Consider the following 26,247-nt stretch of genomic DNA (forward strand, 5'->3'; position numbering starts at 1 on the left):
AAAAAAAAAAAAAAAAAGGAAAAAAACAGTAAGGCAAAAAACCCAAAACTAGAAGTGGAGGGATTTGATTTTTTTTTTATTATTATTTAAATCTACCAGTGACCCTCCCATGGAAATAGAGGGCCCATGCCCCCTCTGTGCCTTCTCCTGCCCCAAAAAGCAGGGATCGGCTAGCGCTGGGCTTGGCCTCATCTCACCCAGCTGGCGAGAGGGGACCTGCCCCATCCAGCCAGCAGTCTATGCACAGGCAGCATGAGCACTGGCCCTCTCACCCTGTTGGCAGAGGCAGTGGAGTCGGGGGGGGGTTAGGGGGGGGGGGAAGAGAAAAGAACCCAGAATGAAAGATACAAGGAAGGCACCTCAGTGTGTGATTCTGAGCCAGGGCTCGGGGCTGCAGAGAGACACCCCTTTGATTTTGGGGGGCTGGCCTGATTCCTGGTCCTGCCCGATCCTCTCCCACTATGGCAGCACCTCTGAACCTCAGGATCCAGTTCTGGCCGCTGTCAGTGCCTCCATCCTCCCTGCTGGAAGGGGCAGGTGACTTTAACGTGGAGGGGAGTGGCCAAGTGGAGCAGGAGGAATGCTAGCCCAAGTGGGCAGGGGCCTAGCCCAAAGCCAAGTATGGCTCTGGGCCCAAGCACCTCCTCTCCCTCTCACCCACGTCAGTGCTGTGCCTGAAGGGCTAGGCGGGAGCTCTGCAGAGCTTGGGTACTCACTGTGCAGGAGACATGAGATGGGGGGTGTTACAAAAATGGGACCCACTGGGGGGGGGGAGGGGCAGAAATCAAACAAAATATTAGCTCTCTCTACATATATATAATATACAGATATATAACAGGCGCTCGCTTGGCCAGAGGGATGCTCCACCCCCACAGCAGCTCCCTGCCTTCCAGAGTGCACATGGGGAGGGGGAAGACTGTGGGGTGCGTTCCTCTTGGCGGGAGAGGAGGGGAGAGCAGAGGGGGTGGGGGTCTCATTGCCCACAGCCCTCTCTGAAATCAGACGGAAAGTTCAGCAGACTGCCCCAAACAGAGTTCTCAGAGAGCAAGGCCTGTCACAGCCTCCGCCTCCACTCCAGGATGTGGAAGGGAAGCTGCGGCTCTGCATTGCCTCCCGCAACATTCCTCCGTTTCCATGGGCACTCACCAGGCTCCCCTAGCCACTTGGGTGCCCCTAGCTCCCACCTAAGGGAGGGGAGACTAACCCCTCCCCACCAAGATATGAGATACAGGATATCCCCAGCTCCCCCAAACAGCCCCCTCCATGGGAAGTACATTGGGGTGCTTCTGTTCTGATCCACAGCCCCATTGCGTGCATCCCCTTGTCTAAGGGTGTTAACAAGGGCCAGTCCTTTTCTAACAGCTCCCAAGCTCTTCCCCCCTCAGCTCCCAGAGGGGTCGGGCCAAGCTGGACAGATAGATGGCTGTCTAAGGGAGCTGGGGGACATGGCCATCTGGGGCACAGAGCGCCAGCCCTGTGGATCTAGACATCATCAACACCAGTGTCAATCAGCTAAGGCAACCCATCCAATCACCACCACTGGCTTTTGCTTGGGGTGATTGATTTGGAACGAGCGATTGGTTAAGACAGACAGACACTCGAGGAAAGCGCTAGGCAAGGAAGTCACATCATCGGCTGCTTCCCTTCAACCTCCATCCTCTTTCCTTCTCTTCCTCCTGCTGCTGATCCTGCCACTTCCAGCTCAGAAAATGTCCGGGCACGAGCTCCAGTCCTGCTTCTCTTTGCTCTCCCAGTAGCCTCCTCGGTACACGTGCGCCAACTCCTTTGTGACAGGGTCCTTCTTCCGCTCGAACCACAGAGCCTTGTAGGGGTCATAGGGAGTGCCTGGAAGGGGAAGCAAGATTTGCGAGAGGGGTGTCAGACACACCAGCACCGCCTGTGGGGGAGGAGAGGGGCAGGGGCCAGGAACCAACAGTCTCCTTACCGTCCTCTGTGGCCTTCATGGCCTCGGCCTCGCGCTTCTTGCGGGAGATGCGCTGCTTCTCCTCTAGCCGCTGCTTCTCGGCGTTGGCCTCGTCCCAGCGCCCGTTCTCCATCAGCCTCTGGTCGGGCCGCAGCCGGCTATCGGTGGGGGCAGTACCGCTCTCGGGGGCGTTGAGCGTCAGCGCCAGCTCGGAGAAGTAGTACATGTTCTCAGCGTTCTTCCTGTGCCGAGGGTGAGACATGGCAGTGGGATGGGACCCATGGAGATCTTGCCACCATGGCATCCTCCCTCCATCCCTGCTGCCTGCTCCGCCAGTGGGGAGGGGTTTCCTCGTCCCATGGGAATCCCTGATCTCTGCATTGGTTGCCAATCCTCCCAGCAAAGGAGAAGTGGCCTCAAGTGAGGGGAGCTCCATAGCCCCTATGGAGGGCAGAGATGGCAAGGCATGAGCCGGCACCTGTGTATCATACAGTCCAGAAGGAAGCTGGGGCTATGCTGAACCATCTAGCCCCACCAGTGTCTCAGCCACGCCCCCAGCCCAGCAGCCCTCACTCACGGAAGGGGGTTCCTTTTCCACAGCAGGACCTGACTCTCCTCAGCTCTCTGCCGCCCCTCGGCACCGTTCTCCCCACTGCCTGGCAGCACCTTGAAGCAGTCCATCTTCTCGTCCCAGGTGCCCAGCAGGATAAAGTGCACTTTCCCCGAGGGGTCTGTCACCTCCCCCGTCACCTGCCAGGATGGAGAGTACAAAGTGGGGCACTGGGTGCAGCTGTCTCCCCAGCCACCCAGCACAGCAGCAGAGATGAGGGAGCTCCCATGTGAGCCTCTAGTGCGGGCCACATCCGATCCACAGGACCCTCCTACCCGACCCCTGAGCTCCTGCCCCGGGAGGCTAGCCCCCGGACCCTCCCCCGCTGCTCCCCTTCCCCCGCAGCATCAACGCGCCATGCCATCGGCGCAATGCTCTGGGCGGCCGGGCAGCACAGCTGCAGAGCCGTGGCCTGACCAGGTGCTCTGTGCTACACGGTGACATGGCTGGCTCCAGCCACAGCCGTGCCGCCAGCCACCGATGCTCCAGGCAGCACGGTAAGGGGAGGGTTGGATAAAGGGCAGGGGAGTTTGGGGTGGTGGTCAGGGGGCAGGGTTGTGGATAGGGGTTAGGGTGGTCAGAGGGTGGGGAACAGGGGGGTTGAATGGGTGCAGGGGTCCCAGGGGACAGGCAGGAAGGATGGGGGTTTGTTTGGGGCAGCAGGGGGCAATCAGGGGCAGGGGTTTCAGGGGCAGTCAGGGAGAAAAGGTGGTTGGATGGGGGCAGGGGTCCCAGGGGGGCATTCAGGAATGAGAGGAAGAGTTGGATGGGGCGTTGGGGGGCAGTCAGGGGTGGGGGTTCCAGGGGTGGTCTGGGGACAGGGAGCAGGGGTGGGGTGGGGGGGCGTCAGGGGGCAAGAAGCAGGGGCAGGGACCGGGCCACACCTGGCTGTTTGGGGCAGCACAGCCTCCCCTAACTGGCCCTCCATACAATTTCCAAAACCCAATATGGCCCTCAGGCCAGAAAGTGTGCCCGCCCCTGCTCTAGTGCCACTCCCAGGAGCCAAAGGAAGCAGCCAGCTGCAGGAGCCAGAATTCACCATATTCCACCTCCCTCCTCCTCATTAACCCATCATTCCGCTCAGGAGTTGACCAGATTCCTCGCCCCAGACCCACAAATTCCCCAGAGCCCATCCACCCCCGGCCCTGTTACCTCAGCGCTCCCATGATCCCAGAGCAACAGCAAGTTGGGATCGGAGCGGAGCCCCAACACCAGGGCTGGCTGGGGAGGTCACTTCCCAGAGGTGGCTGCCACGTCTTACACCATGTGCTGTCTTCTCCCTCACCTGCCATGGGGCAGCAGCTTACACAGGTCCTTTCCCATCCTGTCTCCCCCTCTGCGCCCCACAGCACCTGGCCCTTTTATTCTCTCCCCTCCTCTATCCCCCAAGCCCCTCTTCCGCACTGCCCTGGTGAGCACTGCGCCCTGCTCGGGGTGGGAAAGGAGGCTCGGGATGAGGATGAACCATGAGTCTCCCTCTTACCTTTCTGGCCACGTCCCGGGAGAAGTAGCTGTAAGGAACAAACTTGAGATTGCACTTGTCGCCCGTCTTGTGATTGATGATTTCGATCTCGCCGGACTGTGGGGGAGAAAGGTTTGGGTTAATAGGCTCAGCGATACTCACAATGCGATACTCACACTTTCCAAGCCCCCACCCCCATGGTAGTGATGGGGAAACCAAGCCATGGCTGTTAGATGCTTAGCCCAAGTCACATGGCTGGGAACAGAACCCAGGAGTCCTGCCTCCCACTGCTGCCATGTGAACACATTCCCAAACCCGCCTGCTCACCTGGTCTATCCACAGCTTGCCCACTATGATGTTGTGTACTGTGGTGGTCACCTTCTTCCATGTGTAGTGATTTCCGGAGGAGTGGAAGATGCAGTGGATGGTACCTAGAGACGGGGAGGTGGAGGTTGGAACAGCTGTTAGCAGACATCCCCTCCGCGCTGGGACAGGACAAACTCCACCCACCCACGCCACAGAAGCACTAAAAAATGGGGGAAGGGAATGGCCAGTCTAACCCCAACAGCTGCCTTACAACACTGCAGACACCACACGCCTGTGCCCATCCAGGCCTCCTGCCCATCACCAGGAGAGCCCCCAACGCAACACGAACCCGAGTTCACCCAGCCCAACACTTAACAGCAACCCAATCTGCTTTTATCCGACAGTCACACGTGCCATGCAATTAGGAAGTACCAAGCTGGCTGTATAGGGAGCTCCTGGCTGTTCCAGCCCCAGCCTCTCCCAGCAGGGGGCACTGCAGGGGGCAGGGCAGGAGCGCTGGCTGTGAGAGGGGAGCTCCTGGCTACTCCAGCTCCAGCCTCTCCCAGCAGGGGGCACTGTAGGGACCGAGGCAGGGGCGCACTGGATTTGAGGATGTCCCTGCAGGAGCCATTACACTGCTGGGCTCATGTGTTTTCCGGTCTCCTCGGAGGTGACCGACTGCGTTCACGCAGCGGCACTTCTTTGTTTTGGTGGTTTCAACCAGATGTGTGTATTGGCCGTTATGGAGAACATGGTTTCTGGACAGACACTCGTGCCATGTACCGATTCCAAGAAGCAGCACACAAGGAGTAGCCAGGGGGCTGAAGGACGGGTCCCAGAGTGTGTCCGATTTCTTGCACAAGGGATACAAAAGAGCAAGACACTCTCCAGCAAATACTGCAGATGCCTATTTCTCAACAGCTTATAATAAGCTTTCCAGACTTCCAATTGTACAACCAATCCCCCACCACTCTGGAGTTACCATCCAATTGACTAAAACTCCCTCAGACCCATGATATTCACTGTTCCTTCCACTGGCAAAGAAACTCAGACAACGTGGCCTAGTGGATAGGGCTGAGAGTCAGGACACCTGGGTTCTACTCTCAGCCAATGTTCCCTCTAATTTTTTACGTCCGTGTGCAGAATGAAGTTTGTTCTGTGCACCAATATGGAAGTGATGTGTGGCAGGGGTGGGGCTGAGGGGTTCGGAGCGAGGAAGGGGGCTCAGGGCTGGGGCAGAGGGTTGGGGTGCAGGGGGGTGAGGGCTCTGGCTGGTGGTGCGGCCAGGGATGAGGAGTTTGGGGTGCAGGCTGCCCAGGGGCTGCGGCGGGGAGAGAGAGGACTCCCCCCAGCCCTCTCTCACCACAGCAGCTTGGGGCTGGGCGCTTCTCCCTGGCCCAGCAACTGCAGCAGGGCTGGGCTGGGGGAGGGGAGCCTCTCCCCGTCTGCGCGGCCCTTTTATAGCCGGCTGTGCAGCTGCACAGCTTAGAGGGAACTTAGCTCCCAGCTGTGCCCCAGCCAGCTAGGTGACCTTGGACAAGTTACGTCCCATCCCTGTACCTCAGTTCCCACTCTGTAAAATAGGGGTCATGACCCTGATCTCTATGGCTGAAAAGCTCTAGGTCAGAGCTAGGGGTTATAAATGTCACCTTAGCTGTGTGGCTGGGGTTAGCCTGCTGCAATGGCACTTGCTTCGCGCTTTCCAAGCTCCCCACCAGCTCAGACCATTCCCACTATAGAAATGGAGGCCCAGCAGCTGGGTGGCTCATCCAAGATCACTCTGCAATGCAGTGGCGGAGTGGGAATGGATCCCAGGAATCTGGCTCTCCAGTGCATGTTTCTGCGATGGGCTGGGGCAGCATCTTCACCGCACTCTACCATCCTCCTTCCTGGGCAGCTGACAACACTACAGGAGGGCTGGAGACCCTCGCTGGCATACAGGGTCACAGCAAGGGGAGCGGAGATGGGAACCCTCACCCAAGGGGCCAGGGACACTCTGCCATGGCCTAAGGAACCCACCCTACTACCTAGCAGTGGGGGTGCTGGTGGCCAGGACTCACCGAGGGGCATGATGGAGATGTATTTGCCACGGAACTTGCTGGTGATTTTGATCTCCTGGCGAAGCGTCCAGCCGTGCTTGGAGTGAGCATGGTGGGCAGCAGCGGGAGGGTGGTGGCTTACCTGGGAGAGATAAGTGAGGGGATGAGACAGTCGCCAAGGAACCTGTGCCACCGTTTGCCACTCCCAAGCCCAGTGCCTGGCTCTCCCTAAGAGAGACAACCGTGGGGACCTGGGGTCGGGTAGGCAGGGATGGCAGCGCTAGGAGCTTCAGCTGGAGGAGATCTCTAAGGAGCCCCAGCACAGACAGCAGGGAAGCCTGGCTTGCCCTCTAGGGCAGAGGCGGTTCACACCTGCTCACAGAGGGAGCGGTAGCCGTTCTCCTCCAGCCGGTCCAGCTCGAAGGTCTCCCCCAGGAGAGGGTTGAATGGCTTGCTGGTGCGGAAGACGGTGGTGGAGTAAGAGGAGACTGTGAAGGCGGCCACGTAGCACAGCTGCTCCAAGGAGCTCTCGCACTTGGCTGCTCGGTCCAGCAGCTCGTGGTACTCCAGGTCCTCGGTGAGGCGCTGCAGCATGGACAGAGGCTCATTGAAGTTCACCTGGGAGCAGGAGAGAGGAGTCAGACAGGGGATGAGCCCAGGACCTTGGCTGCTCAGGGAGCCCCGGCACTGGGAACCCAACAACCTTAGATCAATGGGGCTCATCAACCTGCAGCCTCAGTCCCAGCTGTTCCTCAGAAAACTGGAGGTCACCCTCTTTCAAAGAGCTAGCCCCAAAGCACCCCCCCCACAGGCTGAGGGACTCACCGGCATGGGGATCTTGGAGAGCTCCTTCCCAATGCAGTTCTTCATGATGCTCCACAGGTTGAGGCTATAGTTCGGCTTGTTGGGAATCCGAGTTCTCTTCTCCTTTTTGGTGTCCTCTGGCTGATGTTTGTACTGAGGGCAAGACATGGGCAAGACCATGCTGGGATGACCAAGGGAAAGCCAGTCTGCAGATCTCTTCTCAATCTCAACTCCCTCCCTCCCTTCATGTCCTTCTCTTTACCTCCAGCCTCCTTCCATGCAGCTTCCTATGCCTGGGACACCCTCCTTGACCCAGGCCACCAGATCTCCTCCCACTGCACTACCAGAAGGTCTAGTTCTTCCCCACTCAGCTTTCATGCACTTCCATACCCACATCCCTGCCTGTTTAGGCTAAGCCTGTCAGGCCCTTGGCTTCATGCCTGCTTAAAGCACCCAGCAAGCTCAAGTCACCAGTGCCAGGAACATTCCTTGGGATATCTGCCCATGCCCCCAGACAGCCTCTCTCTCTCTAGGGGCTTCCATCAGCAAAAAGACTGTGCCTGCACCAGGAACAGAACTACCTGCTCATCGAGGCTGATGTCACTGCTGGCACCGCTGATGTTGCTGCCAGTGCGTCTGCAGGAAGTAGAGAAAACAAAAGTCAGCACGTTGCACCCCTCAATGCCCTCCCTCCCCCAAGCCATCAGAGGCTTTTCTCAGTTTGAGGCACATTGGAGAGTGGAGGAATTATACAGGACATGGCAGGGAGGTGGAGAGGCCCATGCCATGCTGATAGCTACCTCTCTTCATCACAGTAACCTAGAGTATGGTCCTTACCAGCAGAAGCAGATCTACATGATCATCCACAGACGTACGTGTAGGGAAGGGGCATCCTCCCTGCTAGGCAGAGGAACAGGAGAACGATGCCCGAGACTCAGCCCGAGATCACTCACTTGTGGCCCATGCTCTCTGGCATGGTGATGATCTCCGGTGCATCGAAGAACTCATTATCGTCATCTTCATCACTCAGGTCTCCTTTTCCTGGGCAGCATTCATCTGCAAGAGGTAATGGTGGCAAGCTACACATGAGAGTCTTCAGTCTCCATCTGTCTGGAGCCCAGCAGGAGGCATCATGGGAAGCAGGGCAGCAGTGCTGGTTGTGTGGGGAGCTCCTGGCTATTCTAGTCCTAGCCTCTCCAGGCAGAAGGCGCTACAAGGAGCGAGGCAGGAGTGCTGGCTATAGGGGAGCTCCTGGCTATTTGAGCCCTGACCCTTCCCAGCAGGGGGCACTGTATGGAGCAAGGCAGAAACGTTGGCTGTTGCAGAAGCTCCCAGCTATTCCAGCCGCAGCCTCTCCCACCAGACCAGAGGGCACTGTCAGGAGGAGGGCAGCAGTGTTACTCTGGGGTGAGCTCCCAGCTACTTCAGTCCTGATCTCTTCCAGCAGGAGCAGGGCAGGAGCACTTGTTGTAGCAGAAGCTCCTGCCTACTCCAGTCCCAGCCTCTCTCAGCAGGGGGGAGCTCTACAGGGGAACAGTGCATAACAACGGAGAGCTGAGGGAGAGCTGCCAATCACACCAGTCCTTGCATCACCCAGCAAGAGCAACAGCAGACTGCTGCAGTGCAGCCTCGGGGAAGGAGCCCTGCCCTCTGACCTTTAGCAGAGCCCCCGCCTCGGGGGGCGCTGGCTGGCAGCACGGTGGCCCCTCGGAAGGCTCTCTCTAGATGATTGTGCTGCTTGGCCAGCTGCTCCAGGGTCTCCTCCAGACGGATGCGCTGGTCTCGCTCATACTGAAGGGACTTCTGCCACTTCTTGCTGTGCGTCTGTGCCAGCATCAGGAAGTCTCGGCAGGCCTGCGAGGAAGAGCACAGGTCACTGCCACTCCACCCTGCCCCGGGAGCGCTGTGTTAGGCTTAGTGGGGTCTGTTCAGCATGCGTCCATAGGCTCCAGATGCCTCTTATTCCCACTAGGGGCAATGCTGCCCCCTTGTGGACAAACAAGAGCTGCAGGGGAATTTTCAAGCCACTGGCAGTGTCCCAGCCACCACCCCCGCTCAAGTGTCCAGCAGCCACCCAGACAATAAGTCTTCTGGCCTGTCAAGACATCACCTTCCTTGTGAGCCCCTATGCTGAGGTTCTGAGGACTAGAGGCAGCTCTGAGGCCAGTGACTCCCTGGCAAGTGCTTGGCAGGTTACAAAACTGGGACAACAGGCAGAGAAGTGGAGGGGGCTCCCAGCTGAAGTCACCGTCGGCCCAGTCATTTGAGTGAGCATAGATCCCCGTTTCCCTCACAGCCCCAGCTCCCTTTTGGGGACCGGCCCACACTAGGAACCTCTCCCACCCCCAGGGATACATCCTGTAACCAGGTTCCCCATCTCCCTCTGGCATCAGGGGGGCGACACCTCAACCCTCTATGGCCAGATGAGCGATCGCTGAACCACTCCTGCACAGGCCTCAAAAAAAATCACTGTACTGAGCTGGAACCTGTAGGTTGCTTGTACTGACTTACACAGGACAATACATCTGCCGTCTGCTCCAGAGATCGCCTTCATTGCAATAGCGATCAGGGCCTTATTGTGTCACACAGACACAGCCACGGCTGCTTGCCCCACACAGCACATGATCTAGCACGCAAAGTTCCGCACTGATCCAAGAGGCCTCTCCGATCTGGAGCAGTGCATGCCAGGGCGTGTAATCCCTGCAGCTCCATGCGCTCCACCCCCTGCTGCTGGCCACTCACGTTGATCATGGCGTTGGAGGTGATGCGGAAGAGCGTGGCTCGTTCGTTGACCTGCTTGATCTTCTCGTTGCTCTCGGCGGGCAGCTTAAGGGTCTCCAGCTCGCTGAGGGAGCGCTGCAGCGCCGTGCCATGCTTGGCAATCAGGTCGTTGCACGTGCTCAGGTCCTCCACTTTGCTGGACAGGGTGCGCAGTGTGTTCTGCAGCTCCGTCTTGTCCGTCTGTGACATGGACTCTTCATTATCCGACTCGTCTGGGGGGTGGGAGGGGTATCAAGGACAAGCCATGTCACACCCAGCCAGGAAGGGATGCTCAGCACCAACCGGCCACGTGTGTTACCAAACCCTCCCCTACTCCTACGTGGTCAGCACTTCCTACATGTTTTCTCCACAAAGTGATGGTAGTAGATTGGACAGCTCAGGGGAAATGGTGCCTCATCCTATCCAATCCAGCTGGAGGTCAGTAATGATTGGATGACAGCTGCTGTCAATGGCTGCTCAGGTTAGAATTATACCACCCAACCCCTGGCTGGGGCATCGGCAGTGGGGATTGACCCTAGGACCTCTGGTTCTCAAAACATAAGCCGTTCCTGCCTGGACTAAAAGAGCCAGCTCTGTTAGGATGGCTCCATCTGTGGCCCAGCCTGGCAGCTGGGCTCCCGCACTGCAATCTACAGAAGCAACATCATGAAACTCCAGCTAGTTCTCAAGGGAGAGCCCAATCACTTGGCAAGAATTATTACACCTATGCTCCATGCCAGCTACCAATGTGTCTCAGTTCCTGGTTCTACCCTTGGAGCGGATTAGGCGTTGCCTTTTTCACCCAGGTGACATCTCAGCAGCTGAAGCGCTGGAGCCCTGGTTGAACTGTTAGGGCAGAGCTTTAGCAGACAGGGGCTTTTGAGCTTTCTTCCTTGGCCTAACAGCATATGTCTGCTGACCCCAGGCAACTGAGAAAGAGCATGGATTGGAGTTAAAGAGGGAGGGGATTTTTACTCCAGACAGGCTATTTATTGTGCTTCCCTCCCTTTCAAACAGAATCTGAAATGATTATTCTAAAGCCAGTATGAAAGTAATGGGCAGGGCTGTTCACTGCATAAGCGGCTCCAAGAAGTCTATGTGAAGACACTAGCAGAACAGATCAAGCCAGGAAATCTTAAGGGAAAGCTCTGATTTGACCATGTGGCTGGGAGTCCTGGCATACGAGGTGTGTGTTCAACAACAAGAGAGCCAACACTAGGGTATATATTAGAACTCGGGAAGCAAAGACATTTCAGGAATACCAGAGCCCCGAATCCTGGAATTCACGGATAGAGATGGCGGAGATAATGCTAAGTCTTGATTACTGTCAGAGTCAATAAAGACCTGGCTGCTGATCTTTTAGTGGTCTACGTTGTCCTGAACAAAAACAAACAAATAAACAAGGTCCAGAAATTCCAAGCAGGCCAACGCAGAGCTACATTAAATAATTTTATTGGGGTCGCTCCCAAAGGCACCACTCAGGAGTGACACCTCATTGTGCTGGCAGCTGTACATACTGTCCCAACCAGATATAGCTAATCACTTGCTATGTTCATACAGGCTAATCTGGAAAAGGTCTAGAACAGGGTGGCCAGGCTGAGAAGGAGCCAGAGTTTACCAACGTACATTGCCAAAGAGCCACAGTAATACGTCAGCAGCCCCGCAGCAGCTCTTCTCCCCCCCCGCCCCCAGCTCCCAGAGCCTCCTGCCCACCACTGGCAGCTCCGCTGATGAGCACCTCCCCCTTCCTCTCTCCCCGAACTGTTTAGTGGCATGCAGGAGGCTCTGGGGGGGGGGGGGGGAAGGGGAGGAGCAAGGGCATGCCAGGCTAAGGGGTGGGGGCGGGAAGGGGTGGAGTGGGGACAGGGCCTGTGGCAGAGCCAGGGGTTGAGCAGTGAGCACCCCCCGGCACATTGGAAAGTTGGTGCCTGTAGCTCCAACCCTGGAGTCTGTGCCTATACAAGGAGCCGCATATTAACTTCTGAAGAGCCACATGTGGCTCCGGAACCACACATTAGCTACCTCTGGTCTAGAAAAATTGGGATATTCTCCTCCCACCTCAAAACTACAAGTAACCTTTCATTTTCCAGACCTGTTCCATCATTTGTTCTATACTACATGGTGCGAAAGTGACAGCTGCTGCTCAAGCAGCAGTCAGAGGAGACCTGGCATTTTTGTATTAAAGGAGGTAACAGCTGACACTATTAGAGAGGTTCAGAGACCATCTGGGAATTCTCACATTGGATCTGAAGTACTGCTCACTGAAAAATGCAGATCTCACTCCCAATAGTAAAGCTAGAAAACCAATACACTTGGCGCTAATGTCTACTTCTAAGCAGAGAGGCCAAGAACTCAGATTGTCAAACACAAAATTCAGTCCCTGGGGATGGCCGGACACCTTCCAACAGTGCTGATTTCACTTTTCTGAACATTCCAAACTGCAGCTGCCTGAGCGTGGAGAGATCTTTATGCGCATTCATGCCACAGCCCTAGACAGCACGAGGCAGTAGCTGAGCCAAAGTCAGACCCCTGTATTCCCATGGGAAATAAAATTCAGTGGAGCTAAACACATCAGTCCAGGGGGAAGAACGGCCTCAAAAGCTTCTTGCTGCAGAACACAGCAGCTTAGACATGGGAGGGGGAGCCAGGCAGATTTGTGACACAGACAAACAGGGTGTAGTTTTGGAGCTACAGATCTACGAGAGATTGAACAGCCTACTGGGTAAAGCAGAGTCCATTTGCCCTTGGCAACGAGCCCCCAGGCCGTGTGTCGCCATGGGGCACTGGGCACGCAGTTCAACGGGCCCTGAGCAGTGACTGGAGAATCATGGGCTTGGTGCCGGGCAAGGCTGGAGACGCATGGTCCTTTCCCCGAGGAGCTGAGAATCTAAATAGGATGGAACAAAACATGCCAGGAATCCCAACTGGGCGACGAGTAAAATTGTATTGACCCCCAGGCTACACATCACATCCCTAAAATGGAAAGGTGATTGGTATCTCGAGGTGAAGCATTTGGTACTGCTTTCAGGTGTGAGGTTCTCATCACCTGCAGCTCCCAAGAGAGCTCTGAGCTGGGAGCCACAGGAATGGGGAGATACAATTACTTAGGGGACTCAGATCCCCCCTCTTGACACACAGCACTCCACCCTGAAACCCCAAGCCCCATCTAGGAGAGCACTTCCCTGAGAGGAAGGGAATTCAGTCTTTGTGTTCACTCATTCCTAGCTTCCCCAGTGTCCTCTGTTCTGCACCACCACTGGGTCCCTCCCTCCTCTTCCATGGCGCTCCCTCGGAGAAGCCGCGCATGGCACTCCTTACCTGATTCAGCCAGCATCTTGACGGCCCTGGCCTTGGCCAGCTCCAGAGCCGTGACCCAGCGCTGCCGCTCCACCTCCGAGCTGGCCTTCAAGTGGTAGGTCTGTGCCCCACCATTGGAGATGATGAAGTTGCAGGAGTCCTCCACAGTGATGTTGGCTGTGGCTAGGTTAATGGTCCCACGACAGGTGTGACGCATCTCTGCTTTCGATCTGCAATTATGGTGGAGAAGGTTGGGGAACAAAGGCAAACAATGGGTAACTCAAGTCAACACTGAGAGGGGCATCACAGAACCAGATTGCTGGCATGTAAAATTAAGATGGTCATAGAGGAGTTTTTAAACTAAGGGCTGGGGGAAAGCCGACAGGTCGTGCTGGTGGGGGTGTGGTTCTATATGTGAAAGAAAGCATAGACTGAAATATAGTAAAAATCCTAAATGAATCAAACTGTACTATAGAATCTCTATGGATAGAAATTCCATGTTTGACTAATCAGAGTATAGCAGTAGGAATAAACTACTGACCATGTGACCAGGATGGTGACAGTGCTTGTGAAATGCTCAGGGAAATTAGAGAGGCTGCAAAAACAGAAAACCCAATAATAATGGGGGATTTCAACTATCCCCATATTGACTGGGAACATGTCACCTCAGGATGGGATGCAGAGATAAAATTTCTAAACACTATAAATGACTGCTTCTTGGAGCAGCTAGTCCTGGAACCCACAAGGGGGGGGGAGGCAATTCTTGATTTAGTCCTAAATGGAGCACAGGATCTGGTTCAAAAGGTGAACATAGCTGAACCACTAGGTAATAGCAACATGGTGTATTAAATTTAACCTCCTTGTAGGGGGAAAAAATACCAAAAACAACAAACCACAGTAGCATTTCACTTCAAAAGAGAACTACACAAAAATAAGGAAAATAGTAAAATGGGTATTAAAAGGAACAGTCACAAGAGTGAAAAGCCTGCACACTGCATGGAAACTTCTTAAAAACACCATAATAGAGGCTCAAACTATAGGTATAACCCAAACAACAGAAACAGTGAGAGGACCAAACAAAAAAAATGCCACCTTGGCTAAACAATAGTAAAAGAGTCGGCTAGAGACAAAAAGACACCTTTTAAAAATTGGAAGTCAAATCCTTCTGAGGAAACCAGAAAGGAACAAACTCTGGCAAGTCAAGTGTAAAAGTATAATTAGCAGGCTAAACAAAGAATTTGAAGAACAATTAGCAAAAGATTCAAAAACTAACTTTTTTTTTTTTTAAAGTACATCAGAAGCAGGAATCCTGTCAATCTCTTGGGCCACTGATCAAGGTGCTAAAGAACCACTCAAAGAAGACAAGGCTGTTGCAGAGAAGCTAAATGAATTATTTGCATCAGTCTTCACCGGAGAGTATGTGAAGGAGATTCCCACACCTAAGCCATAACTGTGGAATGTAGCTTCAGTCATCTGGAACAGAGGCTGATTTAAGTGATTTAAGGATAGCTAATGTATTACTGATTTTTAAAAAGGCTTCAGAAGCGGTCCTGACAATTATAGGCCATTAAGCCTAACTTCAGTACCAGGCAAATTTGTTGAAACTATAGTAAAGAACAAAATTATTAGACACAGACAAACACAATATATTGAGAGAGAATCAACATGGCTTCTGTAAAGGAAATCATGCCTCACCAATCTATTAAACTTCTTTGATGGGGGTCAAACATGTGTCCAAGGGTGATCTGGTGGATACAGTGTATTTGGATTTTCAGAAAGTCATTGACAAGGACCCTCACCAAAGACTCCTAAGCAAACCAAGAGGTCATGAGATAAGAGGGAAGATCCTCCCATGGATCAGTAACTGGTTAAAAGATAGGAAACAAAGGCCTTGGCTACACTTGGCAATTCACAGCGCTGCCGCGGCAGCTCTGTGAAGCGCAAGTGTAGTCGCACTGCCAGCACTGCAAGAGCTCTCTCGCAGCGCTGTATGTACTCCACCTCTCTGAGGGGAGTAGCTTGCAGTGCTGCGAGCGAGCGTGCAGCACTGCAGGCACTGATTACACTGGCGCTTCACAGCGCTGCATTCGGGGGGGGGGGGGGCATTTTCAGACCCGAGCGCAGCAAGTTGCAGCGCTGTACAGCGCCAGTGTAGCCAAGGCCAAAGGGTAGGAATAAATTATCAGTTTTCACACTGGAGAGAAGTAAACAGTGGGTTCTCCCAGGGATTTGTACTGGGACCAGTGCTGTTCAACATATTCATAAATGATCTGGGGGGAAAAGGGTAAACAGTGAGGTGGCAAAGTTGGCAGACAATAAAAAATTATTCAAGATGGTTAAGTACAAAGCTGACTGTGAAGAGTTACAAAGGGATCTCACAAAACTGGGCAAGTGGGTAACAAAATGGCAAATGAATTTCAATGTAGGTAAATCAAACTAATGCACACTGGAAAATATAATCCCAACTACACATACAAAACAATGGGGTCTAGATTAGCTGTTCCCACTTAAAAAAAATAGATCTTGGAGTTATTGTGGATAGTTCTCTGAAAACATCTGCTCAACGTGCACTGGCAGTCGAAAAAGCTAACAATTTTAGGAACCATTAGGAAAGGGCTGGATAGCAAGACAGAAAATTCAATGGATTTATATAGTGACATTATGATATGACCACACCTTGAATAAAGTGTGCGGGTCTGGTCGCCTCTTCTCAAAAAAGATAGATTAGAATTGGAAAAAGTACAGAGAAGGACAACAAAAATGACTAAGGGTCTGGAATAAGTTCCATATGAGGAGAGATTAAAAAGACATGGGCTGTTCAGCTTGGGAAAGAGATGACTAAGAGGAGAGATGACAGAGGTCTATAAAATCACGAATGGTGTGGAGAAAGCAAATAAGGAAGTATTTATTCCTTCACATAACTCAATAACCAGGGGTCACGCAATGAAATAAATAGGCAGCAGATTTAAAACAAATAAAAGGAAGTATTTATTCACACAACGCACAGTCAACCTGTGGTACTCTTTGCCAAGGGACGTTGTGATGGCCAAAAGTATCACTCGGTTCAAGAAGAATTAGATAAGTTCCTGGAGGATAGGTCCATCAATGGCTACTAGCCAAGACAGTCAAGGACACAACCCTTGTTGTTCTGTTCATCCCATCTGAAGCATCTGGTGCCAGCCACTGTTGGCAGACAGGATAGTGGTCTAGCTGGACCATTGGTCTAACCCAATATAGCTGTTCTTATGGCATGGCACCATCTCAGCATCCCCGTTCCCACAGCATCCCATCCTTTTTCCTAGACAAAACTCCAGAATCAGCCAGAGGGGTGGTTGTGGAGTGCAGGGCACCCCATATGCTGGTTATTTATTCTGATTTGAGCTGCCTGCTCTGTGGACATTATTAGCCTGATCTCTTCCCTGCCAGCTTTCACTAGCATATGGCAAGCTGCAGAGGCATTTCTCTCCGCCTCTCATGCCACCCCCCACATTGGCAGTGGCTCCCAGTTTGTTCTATTAATGGGTCAGGCCAATCCCCTTTTAAGGGTCTGAGTGGGGAGGCTTTTCTATGCTCATGTGATCTCTACACTGGCAGGCATTTCTATTAATAGGGCAACATCTTGAACTTCATAGAACTGCCTGGTAATTTAGCCCAGCCAGCCGCACACTAGGCAGGCCAGATGGCTGGGGATTTTACGTTTGCTGCTGGGACTCAGCCAGACTGTCGAGCTTTTGGGGGTGTTAAGCCCCAGGTGAATGTGGCTTCACAGAGTTCATACCAACAGCCTTTGCTCCCAAAGTAAATATTAACCAAGCAGACTAGTGAATTTCCTGGCTAGCCACGTCACACTCTGCTGTCAACCTGCCCAGTAATGCAGGGTGTGGAGCACGCACAGAACACCCACCACCCAGCAGGAAATTCCAGAGCTGGCCAGGAGAGATGTCCCTGCTAGATCCTGTCCTTTGATCTCATTGATTGGGCAATAGTGATGGGAAGAGAAAGGCCCCCAAATACCATGGCAGAATTAGCATGGCTGGAAGGGTAGGTCCTCTCTTGCCACCCCTTAAGGTCACGGGGTCTCTTACCTCCCCCCCCCAGATAAGTTGAGCCAGCAGGGGACATCACTTTTGGCAAGTACACACAGCCTCCCTGCCCTAACAGTCACCTGAGCTCTTCACCAGCCAATCTAGTTATTCAGGCTGCAACCTTTCCCTCCCCCACCCCAGCTCAGGATGAGTTCGAAGTTCCCACTGTATCGCTGTGGTATAATGCAGGGCGATCTCCCTGCCTGCATAACCAAGCAACACCTAGGCAGCCAAGGGCTGACGCACACCCACACCTTCCCCCTGGCTTTGGCAGCTTGGAGAGGGCACACCAAGGAAGCTGATGTAGGTCACCCTCTTGGAGAGGGGGGAGAACACAACATGGGGGTGAGCTGCTTTATCTCAGGGGCTGCCTCTTTTCCTGAGTACTCCCTAAACCCTGGAAATCTTTGCTCGAGAGTATCAGACAAGGAGGCCGGGGGAGAGGAACTATGTATTCTCCCCTCCCACACCCCCAAGCCGTGTAACATGAGCTTGTGTTGCCAGCTATTCTTACCCTACAGGCTCTAGTTACTCTATGAATAATACAGGGCTAGCTAGAGGAGAACAGCTAACAAGCAGCCACCCCACCCCAGGTTCAGCCAGGCTGGGCGTCCTTCCTCTGTGTTTAAACAATTTATAATCAAAATGCCTGCCTGAGACATAACTCCTGAACCATTTGCCTAGGACTTTTCTGAGATGCCACAGGCCTGGTGTCAAGGGTGGTGAGGATAAGTCACCGCTTTCTGTGGATTTAAGCTTTCATTTATTTATGAAATTATGTTTCTAGCCCTTAAGGTTGGGAAGAAAATCCTCCCAACATGACTAACATGCAGGGCTGCCTTCCTGAGGCTGCAGCCTCTCTGCTCCTGGCTTTCCTGAGCATCAGCAGAGTGACATTAACAAGATGCTGGTCAGTTTCATAGCTGCCATTCCCAGCCCTCTGGAACACAGTGAGGGTCTCAAGAATCTCTCTCAGCTACTTGCACTTACATCACCATCTGAGCACCTCACAATAACATTCCCACTACACCCCGGAGAAGCTGGGCAGTGCCACTGTGACATCTGTAAAATAGGGACACACACACAGACTACATGACTTGCTCCAGGTCACATAGGGAGCCTGTGTTAGACCCAAGATTTGAACCTATGTCTCAAGTGTCAGGCAAATATTCTGATCACTGGACCATCCTTCTCCCTTATGCTGCTGCTGGGGAAAGATATGAGCAGAAGCCAGGCCTTGTGGCAGGCCCTCAGGAGGATCCAATGCAGTAAAGAAGCAAACTGGTCCACACATAAAAATTATATCGAACTAGCTATGTCACTCAGGGCTGTGAAAAGTTTCATGCCAAGTGCTGTAGTTAGGTTGACATAATCTTCTGGGGTAGATGCAGCTAGGCGAATAAAAGAATTCGTCCATGGACCTAGTTGCCACCTCTAGGGGATGTGAATTACCTACCTCAAAGGAAAACCCCCCTCTAGAGTCCAGTGCTACAGTGGTAGGGTGACCATATTTCTTATAGTAAAACATGACAGCCAGGGCTCGCTAGAGCTGCCCCCGTCCTTCCCCCATGCAGAGAGCATGCCCAAGCCGCCCTCCCCATGCCACCAGGGGCTGACCTGCCGAGCCCTGTGCTGCCTGCTGAGCTCAGCACCGCCTGCAGCTGGGGCTGACCTGCTGAGCTCTGTGCAGCCTGGGAGATCAGCTCTGCCCACCAGCAGCAAATTTCTCCACTGTGCTGGCGGGTTACACTGCCTTCAGCTGACCCCCAGGCAGCAGCTGCCACTCTCTGCTCTGCCTTGCAGCTGGGACAAATGCCCAGTTTCGGTAAAAAAGTAAGGATGGCTGGGACAGAGTTGAAAAAGGGGACTGCCCCGGCCAAAATGCGACATATGGTCGGTCACCCTATACAGTGGGGTAGCTACAGCTGCAAAGCCCCCTCTACAGGACAGTGCTACAGCGGGATAGCCACAGCTGTAGCATGTGTAGTGTACCCATAGCCCCATACATCCACACTCATAGCAGCTAGCAGGCTGGGGTAGGGGCAGTTTTACATTCGTTATGAGCCCAACAGTCAGGAGATGGAAGAAAAAAACCCCTTCTTCTCAGTAGCCAGAGGGGCAGGGGTGGGGCTTCAAGCTTGTCAGACATCTACTTGCCAGGGGCAGATCTGAAGGAGCCCCCATCAAGCATGGGGGTGTGGCTGGGCTTGGCAGGAGGAACCATCCCCTCCCTCTCTCTCCAATCTTCAATCCAGGCCTCTGGTAAAGCTTTTAACCCTTGTGCAGGCTCTGGAGCTCAGATGTCAGCTACAAGCAGGATGTGCAAATAGTTTTGCTCTACCTGCAGATATTTACCATGCAGGTGGCAATGAAATTACTTCTTGGCTGCCCAACACTAAGCACGCAAAGCCAGGTCAGATGGGAGATGTCCAGCAAACCCTGAGGCACTACAAGCAGTAGCGCGAGCAATTCACGAAGGAATGCCCTCAAGGTCGGTAGTGACTCAAGGCCCCAGTGGGGTGGTGGATACCAGGCTGCACAAGGTGCTGATGTAAGCAGCCCTGGTGATTAAAATCTTATCACACTCCCCACCCCAACCTGGGCATGTTGGCCAATTCCAATTCACAGGGCTCGGTAAAGTGATGCCTGAATCCAGTCTAAACACCACTGAGATCCTTCAGGGCAGATGGGGCTGGAGAAAGATTTCAGTGGATTTTTATAGAAGGCTCTAACGTGCTCACCCTGGTAGAGGAGAGCAGTCCTTATTCCCACCCCAGCACCTTGGAGGGCCCAGGGCACAGAATCTCTCCATCACACAGTGGCACTTTACCGCCTTGGTACCCACAAGCAGCCAGACTGAGCAGCATTACACAAGGAGCAGGCTGGAGCCGCCTCGGAGCTCCAACACTCCTGCACTGTCCAAAAGTCAGATTGGGCAGGAGGTGCACATGGCCCCTCTGGCTGTGTGGGCGATGCCCTTTATGCCCCACTCACGCAAACTAGGGAGGACAGAGAGGTTGCTTTCCACTTCCCTCCTGGCGCAAGGCACTGCAGGGCTGGACTGACCACACAACCCCTGAGCTTACACCTCACTGATCCATGCACTTAGAACAATAAATATTTTGTTAAAGCTCAGATTAGTCCCCGAAGGGGGAAGGAACCCAGGAGACATGTTATGGACCAACCGCCATTCAGGGAGCTGCTGTGTGTAGCCTGTGATTCTGGGTAGAGTGTCAACCTAGGGCATGCAAGGCAATGTACGATGGGCTACATGGGGCTTAGGGTTAGCAGCTGCAAGTGCTACTTATAGGTCACTAGCTCAGTGTGTGTGTAACCCAGTTTAGGTAAGGAAACATGGTGCCATCTCCCAGTTTGGGGAAGGGGAATTCGGGGCTGGCAGCAGGAGGGTTTGCCAGCAGCTCAGGATGCCCCAAAATTGAGCCGAACAAGGGAACGTGAATGATGTCTGCTCAATGCTCTACCCGCCAAACAGCGGAGCGGTGCTGAGTGAGCGCCGAGACTCAGAGTCGGCCTCCTGCCCCTGCAGTTTCCTGACAGGCAACAGCCACCAACCAAAAGAACAAAGGAGTCGCCCTCCCGCTACTTTACCGAATTCTTGGGGCTCTGCTCAGCCAGCTGGGCCTCAGAGGGAATATCAGGAAGAGATGGCCTCAGTACATAGGGGTTATTACTGAGTGAGAGAGGCGGAGAGTTCAGATGGGGCAGCGGTTGGCAGTGAACCCCTCATCTGTAGTTCCAAAGAATGGATAACAGGGGGAATTTCTCTCCTAAGTGAGGGAAAATTCTGGCCCTGGCAGTAGCTCAGTGAGGAGGAGGGGTCTCTCCCTGGGACAGGGCTGAGCCAATTATGGTACCAAGCCCTTATCTAGCAATTTCATCAGTAGATCTCAAAGTGCTTTACAAAGGTGGTTAGTATCATTACCCACATTTTACTGATGGGGGAAACAAACAGGAAGTGATTTGCCCAAGGTGGCCCAGCAGAGCTGGGTATAGAACCTAGGTCTCCTGAGTCCCAGTCCAGTGCTCTATCCACTAGGCAACACTGCTCTGCTTGTAGCTGGAATAGCTCAGCAACCTGCCACTCTGGGTTTGGATCGGGGAGTGTGGCAGTCCCAGGGAATTAGTAGAGTGATCGGCCCTGGTCACACCCATATCTATAACAGACCAGCAGCCCATTGTGCTGGGTGAGGATATAGAAGGGTTTGCCTCTCCCTTGGGGGGGGATGAGGGGGGTTGGGGAGGGACTTCCCATGTCCAAAAACCTATAGTAGATGAGGAGTCTGGTGCGCTCTGCTTCCTCCTGTGTTTGTAGTAGCTAATGAACCCACTGGACTGGATGGGTGTCTCCCTCCACAGATGCTCAGGAGGTAGGGTCATGGTATCTCTATTAGCTAGAAGCTCTTTGTCTAGAAGAGGGGATGGGAGTAGATCTCCCCCACAGGAGCCTCAGTGAGATTTGCCAGTGCCAGTGTTAGCTGAAAAGCCTGTAGCTACCAAGGGATGGGAATGGGATGGAATCTCCTGGAAGAGGATCTATTTGCTGGAATTTGTAACAAGGATAGAGGGGGTTTCAGGTTAGGTATCCCAGTAGCTGATGAGCCCACTGCTCTGGTGAGTAAGGATAGGAACTGCCAGACTGGATCAGGTCCAAGGTCCATCTAGTCCCATACTCTGTCTCAGCCAGTGGCCCGCACACAGGAAGATGCAAGAACGCTGCCAGGAGAGGGATAATCTGTTTCTTACCTTAGGCCTCCTTTCGTCCTAATAAATTTCAGGTTTAAGCCAATCTTTAATTAAAGATTTTTGGAAGGGATATCAATCTGGATGTTCTTAACCTCCATATAGCTGTCCAATCCCTTTTTGAATTTTGCTAAATTCTGAACCTCGATGACTTCATGTGGCAGTGAGTTCCACAGGCTAATACCACACAGGTGTGAAAAAAATATTGCCTTTGAATGTCCTTTGGTCTAGGGAGGAAGTAGTTCTTCACACAGCGCACAGTCAATTTGTGGAACTCCTTGCCTGAGGAGGATGTGAAGGCGAGGACTATAACAGCGTTTAAAAGAGAACTGGATAAATTCATGGAGGGTAAGTCCATTAATGGCTATTAGCCAGGATGGGTAAGGAATGGTGTCCCTAGACAATGTTTGTCAGAGGGTGGAGGTAGATGGCAGGAGAGAGATCACTTGATCATTACCTGTTAGGTTCACTCCCTCTGGGGCACCTGCATTGGCCACTGTCGGTAGACAGGATACTGGGCTAGATGGACCTTTGGTCTGACCCAGTACGGCCAGTCTTATGTTCTCCCTTTCTCAAAACCAGTCATTATTTTACAGATTTTTACCATGACCCTTCTCATTCATCTTCTTTCTAAAGTAGCAATCCCAGTCTTTTTAATCTCTCTGCCTGGGAGAGTTATCCAGGCCTTTGATCATTTTCATCATCTTTCTCTGAACTCTCTCTAGTTCTGCTAGTCTCTCTCTCTACAGGGGTCTTGCTATACAGGAAGATCCCTGATATTTACAACCATGGAACCTGTTGCTCTTGGGAACCTCTCTCTGTAGGGGTGGCCACCAGTGACTGTAACTGAGGAGCTCATTGCAAAGGTGGGGGGGACATGACTGGTGTCTCTTCCTAAGGGAAGGTACCTGTAGTAGCTGAGAAGCCCACTGTTCAGGGCATAAGCAAGCAACCCTCTTTCCCTAGGGGTTTTGAATCTTCATCACATGTGGGGGCAGGGACCCTGCTACTGAAGGAGTCTGTTGATCTACATACTTATCTGGCCCATCTTCACCACACCCTTGCAAGGCAGGGTAATATTATTTGCAGTTTACAGATGAGGTACAGAACATTTGGCTTCCCCAAGGTCACACACTGAGTCTGTAGTACGGCAGGGAATTGAATGACCCAATCCAGTCCTTTAACTACAAGAACATCCTTCCTTGTGAGGCGCAGAAGGGGAGTAGTCACTATCTGAGTTAATGTATAAATCTTTTGATGCAAGGACAGGAGCTGAGCAGCCCAATGCTGCTTTAGGAGAAGGTGAAATGGGCTCTTTCCAGCAGGTTCTAGACAGGAAGGGGGCTACAGAGCAAGAGTTACAGTACTCGAGGAACCCATTGCTCTGGGTGGGAAAAGGAACCTCTTCATTGGGACATCCCAGACCCAGAGATGTGTCAGTGTGAGCGAAGGGCTGGGATCTATAATAGCTGCAGGGCTAAATCACTCTCCCTAGGGTGGGGTCCCAGTGGGAGGCAGTCCCCAGCACAGTGGGTGCCATGACCTGTAGTATCTCGGGGGACAGGGGCCACGACACAGTGGGGAGGAGGCTGTCTTACTCAGAAGGGGAAAGAGGGACTTCCTTGAAGCAGTTTAGGACTCCACTGCTCTAGGGGGAAGGGTCTCACCCATAGCTCAGGGGATGGGATCTACCACTGGGGGTGGGACAGGGACTCAATAGGCAGGACCTATCTCCAGGGGAGTGTAGGAGGTCAGCACCCATTGCTCTGGGGAAGGTCAGCTCACAAAGCATGAATAATCTCAGGTTTAGGGAGCAGGGGTCTCACCTGTAGTAGCGCCGCAGGCCATTGCTATGGGGCAGGAGAGCTGGGGGGCGGGGCCTCACCTGTAGCAGCGCCGCAGCCCATTGCTATGGGGCAGGAGGACTGGGGGGTGGGATCTCACCTGTAGTAGCTCAGCAGCCCATTGCTCAGCACAAACCAGCGCCGCTGATACCCTTTGATGTAATTGGTCCATTTGAAGAGCCAGCCCTCGCGGGCCGACCCGGAAGCGGAGCTGCCCGACCCGGAAGTGGCTGTCACCCCACCCGGGCCCGCTCCAACGGGGCATCCGGGCCCGCCGCCGCTGCTCGGTGCCGGCGAGGGAAGCGGGATGCTGGGGCCAGGCCCGGAGCCTCCGCCGCCTCCCGCGGCCGGTGCCGAGGGTCCGGGCGCCGCCACTAGGCCTGGTCCTGGCCCAGGCCCGGGCCCCGCCACCCGCAGCTCCGACATCTCGCGCCGCGTCCGAGAGCTCGTCGCGCCGGAGCCCAAGTGCCCTGCCCCCTCCTCCCTCCGTGCGCTGCGCCGTCACCCGCCCCGCGCGCTACCCATTGGCAGTGCCACCCCTCTCCGGGGGCAGGAGTCCCGCCCACCAGCGCCGCGGCCCCGCCCGTGCGCTCCCATTGGCCTAGCGACCGCTGCTGGGCGGGTCCTGGCATCCTATTGGCTGGCGTTAGCCGTCACTGCCATCCCATTGGCATCGTCGTTTCCTCTTCCCATTGGCTGTTTTGCCTGTTTGTCGCTATCTGCATCCAATGGGGAGATGTGGGCGGGGATAAAATAACGTCATCGAAGAGCCGAGAAGTTATTGGTTGAGTGCGGTGCTGATGAGGCAACGCCACACGGTGAGAGGTGATTCATTCTGCGTCTGATTGGCTGGGTAGGCTTCAGTGGGCGGGGTCTCCGCAAGCTTAATGTTAGGATTGGCTGACTACACAGGAAGCAGCAAGACTCATGGACGTGTCCACGCCAGGGTCTCGGTGACCTCTGACCCAGGTGACCTCTGACCCGTGACTCTGAGTTACTCTCATCCTGGGATGCCAATCTCTGATCCTTGACCTGTCCCCAGGGCCAGGACCCCAACATGCCCCACCGGTGTCCCCATCTGCTAGGTCTGGACCCTTTGAGGCCCCAAGTCACAGCTGGGCAAATGGGCCCAGGATGGCAATGGACTCTACCAACGTCACATGGCTGTCTGTGGCAGAGGTGGGAACGGATCCCCAGTGTCCCAATCAAATCCCCACAGACACCCAGGCTCCTAAACCGCCATCTGAAAAGGATGGCATAAGAGTGGATTAAAGCCAGGCTGCTCCCCCAACCCTGAATGGATTTGTCCCACCAAGCTGTTCCACATCAGGGGAAATCCACACAGACCCTGGCCAAACGGCTGACCATAAATTAGAGGCGGAAAGTAGGAGACATGCAGGGCCAGGAAAAGAGAGCATGACATGAGGGTATATTCTGCTTGTCACGACCAAAATATGAGGAAGTTCAAGATAAGGATTTCCCTATCAGCAGTGAGAAAAGACAGTCCACTAAAGAGCAATGAGGGGGAAAATGCATAATTGTGTGGAAAAGATGGCAAATGCACCACTGTCATGTAACGCTTCACCTTACCACCCAGTCAGGATTGGACAATGACTAATGGGGGGAGGGATAGCTCAGTGGTTTGAGCATTGGCCTGCTAAACCCAGGGTTGTGAATTCAATCCTTGAGGGGGCCATTTGGGGATCTGGGGCAAAATCAGTACTTAGTCCTGCTAGTGAAGGCAGGGGGCTGGACTTGATGAGCTTTCAAGGTCCCTTCCAGTTCTAGGAGATGGGATATTTCCATTAATTATTTTAGATGGGATGCAGAAAATAATGATATAGGGCTTTTTATCAATAGATGTCAAAGCACCTCAAAATCTTTAATGTATTTCTCCTGCAAACAGCCCCGAGAGGTAGGACAGTGCTATTATCTCTGTTTTTTGCATATTGGGAACTGAGGCACAGAGACTTGTCCAAGATCACAGAGGAAGTCAGCATCACATCTCAACATATACAAAGTAAATATCCTTAAATCACACACTAAGAAGTTCTCAAGCAGCATTTTGCTTACTTTGCCTATCTGTACATTTTGGTTATTATTGATGGTAATGTTTCATCAGTTTGTCTGTGTAACAGTGAAATCAATGTTTACTGACATTTCCTGATAAAAATCTTATCCTTCCAAGCCTCCTTTAAGATCAAACCCCAAATACACCATGAAGCCCCCTCCCAATCAGATGCCATGCAGGATCTGACATCACACACTCTCAGCTGAGAAGATGGGATTAGAAACAGCAGAAGAGAATTGTGTGTGGTTAGATGACGCGGATACCAGATCACGGCATTGTTAACA

General features: G+C 53.4%; 1 protein-coding gene across 1 annotated transcript; it reads right to left on the reverse strand.

The window, feature by feature from the left end:
- On the reverse strand, positions 1-24,410 carry OSBP (oxysterol binding protein). Its single transcript, XM_054025810.1, has 14 exons — positions 23,993-24,410; positions 13,224-13,432; positions 9,888-10,138; positions 8,801-8,999; positions 8,099-8,201; positions 7,727-7,781; positions 7,167-7,298; positions 6,714-6,959; positions 6,363-6,483; positions 4,324-4,427; positions 4,018-4,113; positions 2,502-2,674; positions 1,946-2,166; positions 1-1,845 (listed from the first exon to the last, which is right to left on the reverse strand). Exons 1-14 carry the CDS (start codon positions 24,316-24,318, stop codon positions 1,703-1,705), a joined length of 2,379 nt encoding a protein of 792 aa, XP_053881785.1. The 5' UTR covers positions 24,319-24,410; the 3' UTR covers positions 1-1,702.
- Positions 24,411-26,247: the final 1,837 nt, after the last annotated feature.

The sequence above is a fragment of the Malaclemys terrapin genome, chromosome 4, assembly GCF_027887155.1.
Source record: "Malaclemys terrapin pileata isolate rMalTer1 chromosome 4, rMalTer1.hap1, whole genome shotgun sequence".
Lineage (NCBI taxonomy): Eukaryota > Metazoa > Chordata > Testudines > Emydidae > Malaclemys > Malaclemys terrapin.

What these genes read in the sequence shown, in the direction of transcription:
- OSBP (XM_054025810.1), bottom strand. Translation starts at nt 24,318, where the DNA reads ATGTCGGAGCTGCGGGTGGCGGGGCCCGGGCCTGGGCCAGGACCAGGC. An exon ending in ACCGCTCCCTCTGTGAGCAG is followed by an intron (nt 6,484 to 6,713) that starts GTGTGAACCGCC and finishes TATCTCTCCCAG; the next exon opens with GTAAGCCACCACCCTCCCGC. An exon ending in CATGAAGGCCACAGAGGACG is followed by an intron (nt 1,846 to 1,945) that starts GTAAGGAGACTG and finishes TTCCCCTTCCAG; the next exon opens with GCACTCCCTATGACCCCTAC.